The sequence below is a fragment of the Peromyscus eremicus genome, chromosome 18 (genome assembly GCF_949786415.1).
Source record: "Peromyscus eremicus chromosome 18, PerEre_H2_v1, whole genome shotgun sequence".
In the NCBI taxonomy this organism is placed as follows: domain Eukaryota; kingdom Metazoa; phylum Chordata; class Mammalia; order Rodentia; family Cricetidae; genus Peromyscus; species Peromyscus eremicus.
Window position 1 is genome coordinate 13,936,162 of NC_081434.1, and position 17,565 is coordinate 13,953,726.

General features: G+C 41.2%; 1 protein-coding gene across 2 annotated transcripts in view; it reads left to right on the forward strand.

The window, feature by feature from the left end:
* The window catches only part of Rab21 (RAB21, member RAS oncogene family), a 42,450-nt gene that overhangs the window by 12,200 nt on the left and 12,685 nt on the right, over positions 1 to 17,565 (forward strand). For both annotated transcript variants that reach the window (XM_059245297.1, XM_059245296.1), the window contains exons 2-4: positions 12,271 to 12,330; positions 14,435 to 14,542; positions 15,617 to 15,680. In XM_059245297.1, the coding sequence (XP_059101280.1) occupies positions 12,271 to 12,330; positions 14,435 to 14,542; positions 15,617 to 15,680 (232 nt within the window). The remainder of the gene's footprint in view (positions 1 to 12,270; positions 12,331 to 14,434; positions 14,543 to 15,616; positions 15,681 to 17,565) is intronic.

Below are 17,565 nucleotides of genomic sequence, written 5' to 3' on the forward strand. Positions count from 1 at the left end.
TGAAATCTTAAATGAAAAATTAATTTAGCTCTTCAACCTAAAAATTGCACTTTGGAGTCCAGTGTTGTGACACACTTCTTTAATCCCAGCACTGAGGAAGCAGAGCAAGCAAGTCTTTTCAAGTTGCAGGCCTGTTAGAGCTACCCAGTGAGACCTTGTCTCAAACGGATAAACAAGAAGTTGCACTTAGATTATGTATTTCTAAGATAGCTCAGAACTAGCAGTGATGAAAGATTTCTACATTGTGAAAGAAGCCACTGTGAGCTACACAGGAAAGGTGAAGCTGTGGTGGACCTCAGTACCAATAGCATCCCAGCTTAGATTTTTATGTAACTCATTGGAAACCGCGTCTGGACTTCATTACAGAATTGAAGGGCTTGTTGTGTGTATTAATGCAAGGAAACACCATTCTCATCCCTTCCTTCTGGGTAGCAATTCAACTCATCTTTCTCAATACTCTGTCCCAGAGAAGTTTGCCTTGTATCATCTGTAAAACACAACCTTGTGTTGTTTTAATTTCCAAATGGAGGAGATTATGCATAAGAAGGTAGGAGAGGAGTAACGTCACAAACTACTTATCCTCTTAAAGTACTTTGTGTTTAAAGTATAGTGTTTAAAGTATTCTTCAAAGTACTTCGTTTTCAAAACACTTTTGAAACATGTACAAGAAACATTAAAAAAAATTGCAAGACTGACAGGAACCATAGATAGTTGGTGGTTCACTGTTCAGTCATTTGTTGATCTGCACCCCCATCCCCGTTACAGACATCTTGAAGGTCACAGGCTGGGCAAACAACTGAGTGGTAGAGTGTTTGCTTAACACGCCCAAGGCCCTGGGTTCACTTGGAGGTAAAATGAACTGATACCATTGAAAACAGAAAGCTTACTATGCTTGGAGGTGTTCCATGCCCTTTTATGTCTCATGTCAAACAAGTTTTTCTCTCTGGAGAGCCAGAGTCTGTTTTGGTCTCAGTTCTGCCCCCTGAATCTTGGTCTCATATGACATTCCTTGAGGTAGTTAGAGATGGATGTCATGACCTCTTGCGTCTTGTCTAGTAAACAGCTCTAGTCCTTTAATTGGATTTCGAGTGGCATTTAAAATCCACCCTTCCCTATTGTGGCATCAATGCACTCTTCTTTTCCTTTCTTTCTTTCCCACTCCTCTTCCATTGTTGCTTAAGCTGACCTGAAACTCGTGATCCTCCTGCCTCAGTCTCCAGAGTAGCTGGGAGTACAGATGTCCGCCCTGGTGCCCGGTGATGTCCTCCTCTCCTTTGAGATGATTTGAGCTGTAGAAAACGGTTGTGCTTCCAGGCTGGCTTGGACTGAACAGAGAGGTAGGGACAGCTTGTCACTTCCCCTTCTTTTTCTAACGCCAGAGTCCACAGATTCTGTGAGTGAGTGGGGTAGTTCTGACATTGATAACACTGCGTTTGCGGTCAGCTAAGTATCTATCTTATGTCTCAAGAAAAGTGTATGTCCTTCAGATTCTCTATTCATTGACTTTATAATAAAGGTTTTTTTTCCCCCAATGTGCTTGGCCTGTTAAAAGTTGGCTTGGATTTGTACCAGTCCTTAAAGCTTGTCAGTTTTCATTTTATTTCACTGTTTTTTAAGGATGGAAAAGTTTCAGTTCATAGTTTGGTGGTATAGTTATGGCAGGGAGAATGGTGACGGGAACGTGCAGAAGCAGCTGCTCACATTGCACCTACGGTCAGGAAACAGACAGACGTGTTGTTAATGTCTATCCTTTTGGTCTTGATTTATCCCCCCCCCCCCCCCAACACCACCACCACGCACATTATTTTAAGCCAGTGTTCTGGACTGGGTTCTGCAAAGAAGAATAGAATGTAGAACCTACTGTCTAGATTAGCTGCTTTTTAAATTTTCTAACCTGGGGATTTGGTAAGATTACCTTCAGTGAGCCGGGCAGTGGTGGCGCGCCTTTAATCCCAGCGTTTGGGAGGCAGAGGCAGGTGGATCTCTGTGAGATCGAGGCCAACCTGGTCTACAGAGTGAGTTCCAGGACAGCCAGGACTATATAGAAAAAGCCTGTCTCAAAACAAACAAGCAAGCAGACAAACAAAAAATCCGTTCAATGTTCTCTTCAGTTCATAGAGTGAGGGGCACATGCAAAGCTTGGTAGCTAGCTCCAGTACACTCTGGTGATGCATGGCCAGAGAGGGGTTTTTCTTTAGCCATGCAGTGTCTTAGGATTGGATTTTTTTCCCCCCATAACATCCATGATCTTCCCTCCTCTTCTCCTTGAGTGGGAATGAGTTGTTAATGGAGTTTTCCTTTATGGGCTACTACATACAGTAGACTCACGTCCTTTAGTGAAGTTTCAACAGTTACTTCAGCACTGATGCTCTAACTTTTCGCCCTCCCTATGTTAGCCTTGCCCACAAGGCTTGTCACGGGATCTTTGTCAGATGTAGATAACAAAATAACAGTGTTTGAGCAGCACCCAGTTCTATCAGGGAGTCGTGTGATACAATGGAAAGAAATAATAGGACTTTGAAGTTAGACTGAATTATACAATGGTTGTGGCAATAAACTGTCCCACCTATAAAATGGGGATGCTTCCTTCGTAGGTCCTTTAACATGGATTACATGGCACACAGCCATCTCATATGGAGCTCTTAACACAGTGTCTTAAACACTGTTTGGTTCTGGGCTCAGTCCAGGGCTGTACTAGGCGGTTACTGAGTTACAGCCCCATCCCTGGTGCATGTTTGTTTAATAAATGTTGAATGTTACGTGCTGTTGAATGAATACCACAGTATTCATTCAGAATACCACTTAATCTCTGTTGCTTTAATGATAGTCAGAAAAGGTAATGGGAATCATTGGACTTGGATTATGTTGAGAACCCATATTGTCTTTGAGCAGTCACTACATTTATAGGGTCTGGGAAGGGGGTGTTAGTCAGGCATGAGTTCCTGAGTTTGGATCCTAACACCCTCCTGGCGCATGCCTATAATCCCAGTGCTGGGGAGTCAGACACAGGGGGGTCTCTGGGGCTTGTTGGACAGCTAGTCTAGCTAAATTGGTAATCTCCAGGCTCAGCGCGAGATCCTGCCTCAAAAAGTAAGGTAAAGGAGGCTAAAGAGATAGCTCAGGAGTTATGAGCACTTCCTGGCCTTGGAGAGGGTGGAGTTCAGTACACAGCATCCATGTTGGGTATCTCACAACTGCTTGTAACCCCAGCTCTAAGAGATCTGACACCCTTTTCTGGTCTTTTCCCTCTCTCTCTCTCTCTCTCTCTCTCTCTCTCTCTCTCTCTCTCTCACACACACACACACACACACACACACACACACACACACAGGTTAGGGTTATAGTTCAGCTGGTGTAAACTGATTGCTTTGCACACACAAGTTCCTGGGTTTCATCCCCACATAAACCAGACATATGCCACAGGGCTGTAATCCCAGCACTGGGAAGGGTGGAGATCAGAAATTCAAGACAATCCTCAACTGCATAGAGTTATTGAGGCCAACCTGGACTATAGACTGTTTCTCAACAACAACAATAATTGAAATTATTTGAATTCAAATAATTCAAATTAATTGAAAAGTTTATATATATATATTTAAACATATTTAAATATATATATTTAAATTTTAAATTATACCCTGTCTAAATTTTGGCTGGAATTGACATACTTAGAATTCATGGGTTTTTGTTTTTAATCATGGTATTTGCTGTGCTTTAGCGTTTTAGTACTGCTCTTTCCAGAGCTGCTCCTTGGTTACTTGTAGTTGTAGAGTAATTATATAGGTAAGTTCTCTGATCCAGCACTAGAGAGAGAGAGAGAGAGAGAGAGAGAGAGAGAGAGAGAGTTAGTTAATTGATTTGAATCAGGAAAGAAACTGGGTGAGAAAGTTAGAATTGTTTTCTATGGAGCATATTAAGATAATGCTATTGACTCTAAAGAATTAAATTCAAGCATTTACGTGTGTGTGTGTGTGTGTGTGTGTGCGCGCGCGCGCGCGCTTGCACATGTGTGTGGACATGCCTGTGCCCTTCTGGAGGTCAGAGCACAGCTTTCAGGAATCAGTTTCTCCTTCTACAGTGGGTTCTGGGAATCAAACTCAGGCCATCAGACTGGGCAGCACGTGCCTTTACCTTCTGAACCATCATGTCAGCTCAAGATATTCTTATTTGTACCTACTGTGTGTTAAACACTGTACTAGCTGGAGATAGATGAGAAGGTGCTGTACCATCAGGCAGCTTTCCCGCCATTGAAAGGATTTCGCCATTTCTGTGGTGATTACCCATCTCCGTGGTTATTACTTCTGCCTTTGTGTGGTCTTTGTATCTGCGCTCCTTGGTGACCATTTCCTTTCTTTAGCTGTGCCCTGTGTGTCCTCACTGAAGGTACTTATCAAAGGTTATGCACTGCAATTTAAGTGACTTCGATGGCTTTTAACTAATCTCTTTAAGAGGAGCAGTGTTTGTGTTTATAATCAGAGCCATCATCTTTCCTTTGGGGTGTGACTGTGGAAGGCCACCTGTCTACCCCTGCAGCCTGGGTTAGGTTCCTGGCTTTTGACTAGTAAGTTAATGCTGGTGGGTTGGCTGGTCAGAGACTGATCCTGGCAGTTCAGCACCTAAGACAACTAAGATTTAATTCGATTTCCAGTGTCCCACAAAGAGAAAACATGGTGTGCCACTTTTGTTAAGCCAAAGCTTGTTTCTCAATTGTATCTTCAGTAAACTGGCATTCAGGTTCTGCAGTTTTCTGCTTTGTATCATAGTCTCTCTTCTAAGAATCTTGCTTTTCTTGTTTCTGAGATTGTTTTGAATCCATGGAAGTTATTAAGTAGCTCTGAATACCATGTGGCTGTTTAGCCGATCTGTTGTATCTACACAATAGCTACAGTATTTAAAGTCATTACTTCCTTACTAGTTTACTACTAGCTCCAGGAAGGCCAGAGAAGATTGGGTGGGCATTCATTCATTTATTCATTTGTGAGGCACTGTCTCAAATAGTAACCCATAGAAGCCTCTGACTCGTGGTTGTCCTGGTTTGGCCTCCTGAATGCTGGGATTAAATGTGTGTGACCATGCTCAGGTTGATTTTTGTTTGTTTTCTTTTTAAAGAAAATAATTTCTAGAGCTAGAGAGATTAGAGCACTGGCTGCTGTTCAGAGTACTCTGCTTCGGTTCCCAGCACCCACACGATGGCTCACAACCATCCATAACGCATTCCAGGCTCTGACAGTCTCCAAGGCCACCACACACAAATGGAGTATGTGCATGTGTGCAGGCAAAACCTTCATACACATAAAGTGAAATATCTGTTTTTAAAAAGTTTCTTCTGACCTTTGGTCAGAAATTTGAAGCATGAAAGGGTTTCATATCTGTCATTTTCTTCTTGGTGCTTTAATCTGCTTCTTAGATGTTACTTTTTTTTTTTAAGTTGTTTTTAGATTCTTCTGTTGTTTTGAAACAGTCTTGCTGTGTAGTCAAGGCCCACCTCAGATGTGCAGACCTGCTTCAGCTTCCTCAGTGCTGGAGTTAGAGGCGTGTACCGTGATATCCCGCAGAAATGACCGACGTTCCCTGTGAAAGCCTGCTTGGTACTCTTAATTTGCTATATGTGATTTGTCCTGGGTTTCTGAAACCTAACAGGTACCAAAATCTCAATCACTATCCATTTCTCTCTCTCTCTGGAAAAAAAAAAAAAAGACTGTAAAAATACTAAAGAGCCCAGGTCACTTTTCTGATAAGTAATTTTTATCCTCTTGCTACAGAAGGGTAATTATATAAATTATAAAATTATATAAATTGAATTCTGTTCTGTCTCAAGTCTGGAAGTGGTAATAGATAGTTTATACTGAGGTCTACAGCTGTATTAGGGATTAGCAAAATAATGTGACTAGTTCTGTGTCTAGCATAGTCAGCAGATAGAAACAGGGTTGTGCTGGTTCGTAATTTAGTACCATGTTTTCACAGACTGTGTATGCTTACTGCAGGGCTCTCCAGAAGCCAGTGAACCTAGTAACGAACCGAACATTGATTGACAAGTCATAGAAAGATTTTCACTGGGCATTTTATTTGTTCTTCACTGCCCCCTCCCACCGCCAACCCCCCACACCCCCTACCACCCAACCCCTGCAATAGTCCATGTTTTTTTCTTCATTCACTAGGTTTTGGATAAGATGTGGGGTAATAGGCACCAGGTAAAAGTAGGCACCGAGCTAATAATAAGATTGTTAATTTTTAGTACTCCTAAAGTTTGGAAGATGAAATAGTTGGAACTAGAAGAGACTTGGAATATGGAGGAAGAGAGTGGAAAATATGCCGTTACTTTGGTCTTTGCTATGTTTTTCCTACCCTGAGAGGATTTGGGGAGGTGAATTGGTGTCCAGGAACATTACTGTCCAAATGGAGGACTGCCAGGTTAAGAGATGTATGTTTTCTTGGCTAGACAGCTTTGTGCAATGGGAAAGGCTGTGGAGTCAGACAGGGTTCCGCCTACTGCCTCATCCACCTTAATGATCTGACCTTGGCTGAGTCACTGTATTTCTGTAAATCTCCGATTTATAACTGTGAAATAGGCCTCATTATCTGCCTCCCAGGGTTGCTGCAAGCATTAATGAGAACTTGAACGTGCATAGCTTTATGCGTAGTCTGGAAGCCCCACCCCCAGGCTTGGAGCCTTCTGAATTACTACTGTTGACTGCTCCTCCCCATGCTGGTGCTGGCCGACGGTGCTGGACGGTGCTGCTGGCTCTGTGAGGAGGAGTTGCCAGTCATGTGTAATCCCCTGGAAATGTTGAAACTGTTTTCAGCATAGGCATGATTCTTAGATCCACGATTGTTGCCTCTTACCTTTCTTACCGTATAACAGAAGTAGGAAATATGCTGCCCCAGTATTTTACAGCCACAAAGGGTAGTTTAATAATCTGGCCAAATTAAGTGTATGCTTTTGTGGGGCTGATTTAAACAGACAAATGTCAGGCCTTTGATTATTTGCTGCTATTTTGATGTTACAGTAAGCCTATAATTGTATTTTAAAAAGTGTTTGCTCTTAAAAATACATATAAAATATTGAAAACTGAGAATGTGGTAAAATGAGATGACTTATATTACAGAAGGAATCTTTCCACAAATGAGGGCTAACCTGAAGGGAAAAAGGTTACTTTGGTAATATGCTTTACAAGTGCATCTCCTATTTGAAGTAAGATAATTTAGTTCATGGGTCAGTGAGGTGACTCAGAAGCTAAAGGCACTTGCTATACAAGCCTGGCAACCTGAATTTGATCCGAGAACCCTGAGGCCTTTATAGGAGGACCGTTTAAAGGTACTGAGGCCTGGCATGCCTGCCCACACACGTACATCATGTATACACACAGTAAAAATAAATTACAAAAAAACTTTTGAATTTGCCAGGCATGGTGGTCCATGTCTTAATCCCAGCACTTGGGAGGCAGAGGCAAGCAGATCTCTGTGAGTTTGAGGCCAGCCTGGGTTACAGAGCAAGTTCCAGGACATCTAGGACCACACAGAGAAACTCTGTCTCAAAAAATACAAAAATAACCAAAAGTTTTAAATTTTAAAAAAAACTTTAAATTTTGGTTTATAAAGAAACTTTTAGGAACACATTTCTTGTGTACATTGTGGTCTAGCTCCTCCAGTTTTCTGGGCATGTTTGCAGAGGTGTTTATCTCCGAGTGTGTGTTAAGAGCAGGGGTTAGATGTCTCCCTCCAACCATTGTACTGGAGCAGTGTCAGTTCAGATGGCAGCCCAGGAGGACCAAGGTCCGGGGGTTGTACGTCGTTCTTAGACTTCTGGACTATAGCTCCTACTTGGTACTTGTTGTGTGACCTTGGGCGAGACACTCTCCTTAAGTCTTAATTTCCATGTCTGTAATATTTGGGTAGTAATTATCTATGACTCACGGCGTGTTTTGAGAATTAAATAAGGTAATAATTTGGAGCACTATTAAAATGTTGCCTATTTTATTTTAGTCTAAAAAGACTGAATTGCTGTGGATATCGTTCTGTATAAATAAAACACTGATTGGCCAGTGGCCAGGCAGGAAGTAGGCGGGACAAGGAGAGAGGAGAATTCTGGGAAGCGGAAGGCTGAGTCAGGGAGACACTGCCAGCTGCCACCATGACAAACAGCATGTAAAGATGCTGGTAAGCCACAAGCCACGTGGCAAGGTATAGATTTAAAGAAATGGTTAATTTAAGATGTAAGAACTAGATAGCTAGAAGCCTGAGCCATTAGGCCATACAGTTTTTAAATAGTATAAGCGTCTGTGTCTTTATTTTTTTTTTTTTATTTTTTTATTTTTTTATTTTTTTTTGGTTTTTCGAGACAGTGTTTCTCTGTGTAGCTTTGTGCCTTTCCTGGGACTCACTTGGTAGCCCAGGCTGGCCTCGAACTCACAGAGATCCGCCTGCCTCTGCCTCCCGAGTGCTGGGATTAAAGACGTGCGCCACCACCGCCCGGCTGTGTCTTTATTTTATAAGTGGGCTGTCAGACTGCCGGAGCTTGGTGGGACCCGGAGAGAAAACTCTCCAGCTACACTGAATAAAAGATGTAACCTAGCTAGTAGAACTCTTATATCATAGAGATAAGTTGTGGTGCAAGACACTCTATTCCACGTGTCACAACTTAGGTTCCCAGAAAGTACAGAATAGAAGAATCCACTGTGAAATACGTGAATCATAAATGGAGACATGGGGAAGATAATTTTACATGCAGGGTAGTATCAGGTTATAAGGGGAGACCAAAGGACTTACTATGAGGCCAAGGTATCATAGAACTCCACAGAAAATAGGAAGACTAGACTTGAGAAGTTTGGGGGAGGGATATTGACTGGAAGGAAGATGATTCTAAGATTCTAAACCTTAGAGATAGCTAGGCACAGTGGTGTGAGCTTGTAGTCACTGCCTCTAAGGAAACTAAGGAGGAGCAGATAATGTCAGAACTAAGAACTAAGGATAATGTCAGAAATCAATACCAACCTGTGCAGTAGAGTAAGACCCTATCTTCAGACTTACACACATGTGTACTGGGGCTGGGTGCTGGGGAATTAGCCTTAGTGACTTGGAAAATGTGATCAAAATATTGAAGTTGGAAAGCCAAGTTTGCAGGGAAGATCAATTAATTTAGTTTTAGATATATTTGAAAACGAATAACAGAATTTGTCTAGAATTCAGAGTTGACATTTCTTCTACAAGGCACTGATAATTTAAACCATATTGGGAAGGATTGAATTCAAGTAAATTATATCGCTGGTAAGGAGCAAAGTGAGATTTAAAAAAAGTCATTTTCTTAGCATCTCTACTACAAAATGGGAGAAATCTTTTATTTGTTTTATTTTAATTTATGGTCTTCTCATGTTCCAAGTTTTGCTATTTTGCCATTTAAGTTATTTTTTTTTATTATTTTCAGTATAATCTCTGTTTCACTTAAACTCTCTGCAGTACCACAGCTTGTCTCTTGGAGGCAGCTATTCCTGTTTACCTCAGCTCTGCCATTTATCCTATCTGTGGACACACCAGTCACTGAATTCAAAGGCTTTTCTGCGTTCTGATCTTCCTCGGTGGGCCACAGCATACTTGGAATACATGTTTCTTCTTGCCAGAAATTTGCCGTGCTCCCCTGTTTGGCCTTCTGCATTTTCTTCTCTGTAGATAAACTTGCTTGTGATTGCTTTGCCACAGCTCTGAACACCGGTCTCTTCCCTTTATAAACATTTAATTGGACTCTGGGTATATTTCCTGTTTGAGACAGGCTCTCACTGACTGACTTTGAATCTATCCTCCTGCCTCAGCCTTGTCAAGAACCAAGGTTACAGGCCTGTGCTCCCACACCCTGTTCTTCATCATTTCTTCTTGATTCTGTCCTGTGCCTTCATTGTCTGAGTTCTGCTTGGTTTTGTCTTTAACTTTGTAGTAGAGTTCTGTTTTCCAGTCTGGTCCCATCCTTAATCCAACCTCCAATCGCACAGTCATTCTCTGAAAAGATAAATGTGTTTCCCAGGTCTTACATTCTTTAGTGGTTCTCCATGCGTTCGGGACTCTGTCTTAACAGGTGCTTCTTAGGATCGGTAGATACTTCCTAGGGAAGAAGATGTTTAGTTCTCTATAGAAGAAACTCGAGTGAGAGAAAGCCATTGACTTAGGGGAATGCTCGTGTGAATGCAGCCAGCCAGCCTTCCTTTTGACAGAATTGTAATATGCTCGTGTATATCAGGACTATTCAGAAAGCATTATGTACCATTTTCCAAATGTACCTGACGTGTGTGTGTTGGGGGGAGGTCTAGTATTTTGGGGACAGGTTTTACTAAGACCTACAAGGGGAGTTAGGATGTGGTTCATTTGGTAGAGTGCTTGACACCTGAGGTTTCATAATCAGCACTGCCTAAGCCAGGGTGATGGTTGCGTACATGTAATCTCAACACATGGGAGATAGAGGCGGGAGGATCAGGAGTTCACGGTCGTTCTTGTCTACATAGTGAGTTTGAGGCTAGCTTGCAATATGTGAGACTTTGTCTCAAAAGAGAAAAAGTGAAGGTTTACTAGGTAAAGTTCATACTCAGGATACTTAAAAAGTTTTTTTTTTTTTTTTTTTTTTAGATTTATTTATGTGTTTGGGTGTTTTACTCATATATGTATGTACCACATGCAATCCTGGTGCCCATGGAGGTCGGAAGAGGGTGTCATATCCCTTAGAATGGGAGTCACAGATGATTTTGAGCCACCATGTGGATGCTGGGAATTGAACTCAGGTCCTCTGCAAGAACAAAGTGCTCTTAACCACTAGCCATCTCTCCAGCCCCTTCATAGGTTCTTAAAAAAAAACTAACATGTGGTCTTGGAGATTGAATCAGGTTGTCCTTTGTTACTTTGATTTGCTGAGACTGCTCTGAGCCACGAGCCTAAGGTCTTTTGATTTAGCCCTTGTTCATGTATGTGGTCACACTCTGGCATTAACCATACCAACTTGAAGCTCCCCCAAGGGTGACTTCATTCGTTTTAGGTTTCAGTGGCTTTGTTTATGGTTAGGAAAAAATCTAACTACACCTAATGGAATGATCATTCATTACCTTAACTCTTCCAGGCAAGCACTGAACGTCCTTTCTCAGCATGCCCCTTAGAGTGTATTTACAGGATCCTCTGTTTCAGTCAGTATGACAAAAACTGTATGCTCTGTACATTCATTTCCTAGTAGACTAAGCTCCCCTGGAAAGCTTGGGGCCATGTCCTTTCATTTCTGTGACAGAGATGCATGTTAAACAGTTGAATTATAGGCACAGAACCATTTTGAGCAATGTTGAGTATCTCAGATATCTTCTAGATACTCTTTTTAATCAGTAAATAAGGAAGACTGCATTAAATTTAATGCTCTAGGAAAGATTGGTTGCATATATAGAAAGGAAAAAGCTTAAGGAAAAGCAGGCACCATTTTCTTGGTGTGTTTATGGGTGTTTTATTATTTTGTAAAATGTGTGTGTGTGTCTGGGTATGGTGGGTATGCCTTAAATTCAAGCATTTGAGAGGGAGAGGCAGGAGGATCTCTGTGAGTTAAAGGCTAGCCTGGTCCACATAGTGAGTTCTAGGTCAGCTAGGGCTATCCAACGAGATGCTATTTCAATTTTTTTTTTTTTTTTAGAATATGTGTTTGTTGTGTGCATGCATGTGTGTGTAGCACAATGTATGTGTGGAAGTCAGAGGACAAACTTAGACAAACTTGTCAGTCCTTGACTTCACCTGATTTTGAAATAGTATTTGTCAGTATTTACTGTGTAGGCCAGACCAGCTACACAGAGAAGCTGGGGTTTTCCTGTAGGTGCAGCCCGTCTTACCTTAGTGTGGTGCCTTGATTGTAGATCTGCATCTGCTGCTTGTGCATGCGTTTAAGTGGGTTCTGGGAAGGAGAATCCAGGTCATCATGCCAGGTTCTCACATTTGCATGAGAAGTGCTTTACCCACTGAGCCATCTCCCGGTGATTTTTACTGTTCATCTATCACCAGGCTACATCCTCAGCGTTTCTTATGGTCTCTTACAGTTTTAATAACTTGTGTTCATAAAACAAAATATGTTTTTCTTAGAATATGAATAATATTTTGTCTTTAATAGCAATAATAATTGGCCATAAATTAAAAATTCAGAAATTGTCTTTTTTTTTTCAACAACCTAACTTTGACATGAAGATGATTCCTTCATTCATGTGTGGTTAGAGTGAGGGGCATTATTTTATACGAAACACTATTTAACATGTACTTCTCTTATTTTAGGCATCTTTCTTAACAAAGAAGTTAAATATTGGTGGGAAAAGAGTAAACCTTGCCATATGGGTAAGTATTCAGAAATGTATGTTTGTTTGTTTGGAGACAGGGTCTCACTATGCAGCTCTGTCTGTCCTGAATTCACTCTGTAGACCAGGCTGGCCTCAAACTCACAGAAATCTATCTACCTCTGCCTCGAGAGTGCTGGGATTAAAAGTATGCACCACTATGCCTGGCTTCAGAATTAACTGACTAGAGGAATAGGAATTTGGACTTCAGAATTTGTTTTTTAGAAGTTACTGCCGCCTTGTGGGCCAGCCTCCAGCAGCACAGAGTCAGTGTGTACTAGACTTTTCTATCTGAAGGAGTTAGGGAAAAAGACACTCACACTCTCTCTTAATGGTTTCCTTCTTTATTCTTTACTTTTTCTTGTTCTTCTGTATTTTTTCTGTGTTTTTTTTTTTTTTTTTTTTTCTACTGTATACTTTTTTTCTACAGCTTACATACCCCAACAAAATTTTTCAGGCAATATAGGAATTGCAATGCAATGAAAAATATTTATTTATCAAATGGATGATTATAATGAGTACAGGTAAAAATATGGTTTTTTTTTAATCTCCATTATGTGATTAAAAACAAAGTCACCCTGATAACCCACATACATTTACATCTAAGTAACTTGTTACAGATTAACAGAACATGAGCAAGCAGAAAGTATTTTTTCCTAGCCAACTCTTTTGTTGGCAGGCTGCATATTGCAGTTACAAAGAAAGAATCATTTTATTATTTATCTTGAAAGATAATCTTATAAGGAAGCTTAAAGGAATCACAAACCTAAACTTTTTATACATAAAAACAGTCAGTCAGCTGTACTTTAAATCTTTATGGTGTATACCTACTCTTCAGTAGTTTCTTATATCAGGTGATTGAGGGCAGGAATGGGTACAAGGAATTAATCATCACCTTTGATCATCAACCAACCCTAGCAAGAAAGTATGTCAGCTAGTAACAGTTGGGCTGCTTCATACTTTAGACCTTGGCTTTGTGTCCTTGTAAGCTTTGATTGTTTTCTGGGGTTTTTCATCTTAAAGGTATTATCAAAGCATCTGATCTAACCTGAAGTTTTTTAAAGCTTTGTTTCAGCTAATGATGCACACCAAAACCTGTGACTGCATTAAGATTAAAGAAATCCGAGAGCCAGCCTGGCTTTTGAGACTCAGTTGTTTTTCTTAATCATTAACCTGAGCTATGATCTAATGCAGCTCCTTAGGTGAAACCCATAGGCCCTAACTATGTAACATTTCCTTGTATTTATTTTTATTCATCAAAACTCTGTATAGGCTAACATTATTATTATCAGTTAGACAGTACAATTTAGGGAGGAAGCATCTTCATAATAATCCACAGGTAATGATAATGCCCAATAGTCAGGATGTCTCCATGAGATAAACACACTACATCACAGGCAGTGGGGATCTCCCCACATCCATCCACATCATGCCAGATACCAGAGAAAGATGGCAGCGGCAAACTAAAGTCACAGCAGAAGCAATTCCGGAGTCCATGGTCTCAGGGCCTTACCTAACAGAGAGTCACCCATCAGGGAGTTTCCTCTTGGTGGGCTGACACCTTGAACTTCAATTCCCACCTGCTGCTCCTCCTGCCATTGGCATTGTAAATAAATTAACTAGTTAGCAAAAGCCATTTTCTTTATTAAAACCTTCCTAAAATCTAATTAAGAATTCTATTTGGAGTACAGCTTTCTAGCTAAATACTGCTGTTATAATTTTTTCAGTTGCAGAAGGGACAGGGTTGATTGGGCAATCTTTCCTGGAGGAGACCAGGCATGTAAAGGAGTCTGATATGTGCCCTCTTCTGTTCCTTCTGCATTGTGAACATACTCAGATTAGGGCGGGAACTGTTCCCACTGCCTTAATCCTGTAGCAACTGAGCTGATCTTTAATGGGGATGGGAGATTTCAAGAGGAAGAGTACAACAGTAAAGCATCACATGAACATTTGTTTCTTCTGTAACTTGTTTTGTTTCTTTTAATACTGTTTTTGGAGTTATCTGTGACTATATGCCCTGCTTTCCAATTAATTAAAGTTCACTGTAGTTAAAATAGCAGCCATATCTTTTTCCTTTGATCTGATAAGCATTTGTTCTTCTTTAGGATACAGCAGGTCAAGAGAGATTCCATGCATTGGGTCCAATTTATTACCGAGATTCGAACGGAGCTATTTTAGTTTATGATATAACGGATGAAGACTCTTTTCAGAAGGTATTCTTTGGGTAGATGACTGAATTAGAAGAACCATCCTGGGTTTTTTGTTTGTTTTGGGTCTCTATTAATGTGCTTGCATTCACTAATGACTAGTTTTTAAACAGTAAAGCATACATAAATGAGCATAAATGGTGACCATGATTTATCAAAATATTTAGTTCATATTGAAGATGTACATTTACCATTCTGTCATATATTTCTCATGTGAAATCAACTAAATTGAACTGTACTAAGAAAATTGTGGTTTATTATAAGATGAAAATAATTACCTTTGCTTTTATAAGGATTAATCAAGACAGTTCCTCTGCAATCTTGTAGAGAATAGCAGTGTAGAACATTCATTTCATAGGTCCAGATGCACAGTAAGTGCTTACCATGTACTAATGGAATTTGTCTAACTTACAAACATGTAGTTTTTATGGAGGGTATATATGCTTCGTGAGACTTGATTGCATATAAATTAAATTTCACTGTAAGAATTGAAAGCAGGTGTCCTGGTTTGCTCCTTATCATTTGTTTGATTGTGATCTCATTATTGTATTATAATACTTAAAAGATTAATATCATTAATTCCAGTTTATGTCCAACTATGTCCAGGGCTGAGCTTCTTCCTTAGTGGACAGTTATCCTATGCCAGAGGTTCTCACCATGGGATGACAAAATCTGGAGACATCTTTAGCTGACACCATACGAGAATGGTGCTGGCTTCACTTGGTAGAGGCCAGAGATTTGCTAAATGGTCATGTATTATGCATGGCCTCACAACAGAGACTGTTTTAATACCCATATACTTTTATTTTTTCTCCTTAAGTCTATAACATAGACTATTAGGAATCAATTAGGGCTGGATCAAAAAGAGTATGGCCATTCCTTCCTAAATCCAAAGTGACTCTGTTACAAGTATCTTAATACCAGATCGGGACTTGACAAAGTTTTGTTCTGGCAAATAGCTTTGCTTGGATATATGAAAAATTGATAAAAATGTGTAATTCAAGGTGTATTTTTATATCCCCATAGGTTTTAGGTGTTGTGGGACTAACTCCGATAATGTTTGCTCTTTTGTGTGTACAGGTCAAAAACTGGGTCAAAGAGCTACGGAAAATGTTGGGAAATGAAATCTGTTTGTGTATAGTTGGTAAGTATTAGTACTGGTTTATTTTAAAGTCCTTTCTCTGTCTCCTGGTTGCTAAAGACAAAATAAACAAGTACTTCTTTTTAAGAGAGAGAGCAGGAGGGGAGAATTATGACATTGTAGTACTGCTGTTTTAGACTTGGGGTTGACTTTCCAGAAGACACAAGCCCTGTATTTCAAGGGATACCCCTAGGAACCAGTGAGGGTCCCAGGCTTGCCTCAACTTTTGCCTTTTCACTAGAAGTTTTAGCTCTTTAAAAAGGAAAAACGGAAGAGTATAAGCACTGCCTTAAGTAAGCCAGTGTTCTTTTGTGTACACTTAACTGTACACATTTTTTTAGTTGAGAACAGTTTTGACTTCAAGGATACGGGTAGTTCATGACTCTGGGGTGGTAAAATAAAGACCTGTAAGACCAGTCACAGACTTCTAGACTTTCTCTTCAGGTCCCTTTTTTAAAAAGTGTATCTCTAATTTGACAGTTACTGAGCAGGAAATGTATACTAGAAATAGTGATGTGTACTCAGTAGACACCGTTATAAAATCCTTATAACCCTGCTGGCTGTGCAGGGAAGGAGAGTCCTGGGCATCACAGGGGAAGTGTGCAGGGAAGGAGAGTCCTGGACATCACAGGGGAAGTGTGCAGGGAAGGAGAGTCCTGGACATCACAGGGGAAGTGTGCAGGGAAGGAGAGTCCTGGACATCACAGGGGAAGTGCAGGGAAGGAGAGTCCTGGACATCACAGGGGAAGTGTGCAGGGAAGGAGAGTCCTGGACATCACAGGGAAATGCAGGGAAGGAGAGTCCTGGACATCACAGGGGAAGTGTGCAGGGAAGGAGAGTCCTGGGCATCACAGGGAAATGCAGGGAAGGAGAGTCCTGGACATCACAGGGCAAGTGCAGGGAAGGAGAGTCCTGGACATCACAGGGGAAGTGTGCAGGGAAGGAGAGTCCTGGACATCACAGGGGAAGTGTGCAGGGAAGGAGAGTCCTGGACATCACAGGGGAAGTGTGCAGGGAAGGAGAGTCCTGGACATCACAGGGGAAGTGCAGGGAAGGAGAGTCCTGGACATCACAGGGGAAGTGTGCAGGGAAGGAGAGTCCTGGACATCACAGGGGAAGTGTGCAGGGAAGGAGAGTCCTGGACATCACAGGGGAAGTGTGCAGGGAAGGAGAGTCCTGGGCATCACAGGGGAAGTGTGCAAGGAAGAGTCCTGGGCATCACAGGGAAGTGCAGGGAAGGAGATTCCTAGGCATACCTATGTTCTTACCTGGCATCAAACAGCTATCAGAGATGCTGCTGCCTGCTTTTGTGGCTGATAGTAAGACTAAGCTTGGAGAAAACCAGAATAGTTTGTTTTTGTTGTTTTTCTTATGTTTTTTTTTTTTAAGTGACAAGGCCAGGCACAGTGGCATAAACCTTTTTTTTCTTAACTCTTTCTTTTTGGTTTTTCGAGACAGGGTTCCTCTGTGTAGCTTTGGTGTCTTTCCTGGATCTCGCTCTGTAGACCAGGCTGGCCTCGAACTCACAAAGATCCGCCTGGCTCTGCCTCCCAAGTGCTGGGATTAAAGGCGTGTGCCACCACCACCCGGCCTATAGCGTGACTATTTCTTTTCTTTTCTTTTTTTTTTGGAGCTGAGGATCAAACCCAGGGCCTTGTGCTTGCAAGGCAAGCACTCTACCACTGAGCTAAATCCCCAACCCCTTAACTCTTTCTTTTTCAAAATGTATGTCTATGGGTGTTTGTTTGCCGGCATGTGTGCCTACACACTACATGTATGTCTGTGCACCACATGCATGCCTGGCACCCATGAAATAAGAACATGTCATAGGATCCCCTAGAACTGGAGTTACAGGTGGTTATGAGCCAGCACGTGGATGCTGGGAGTT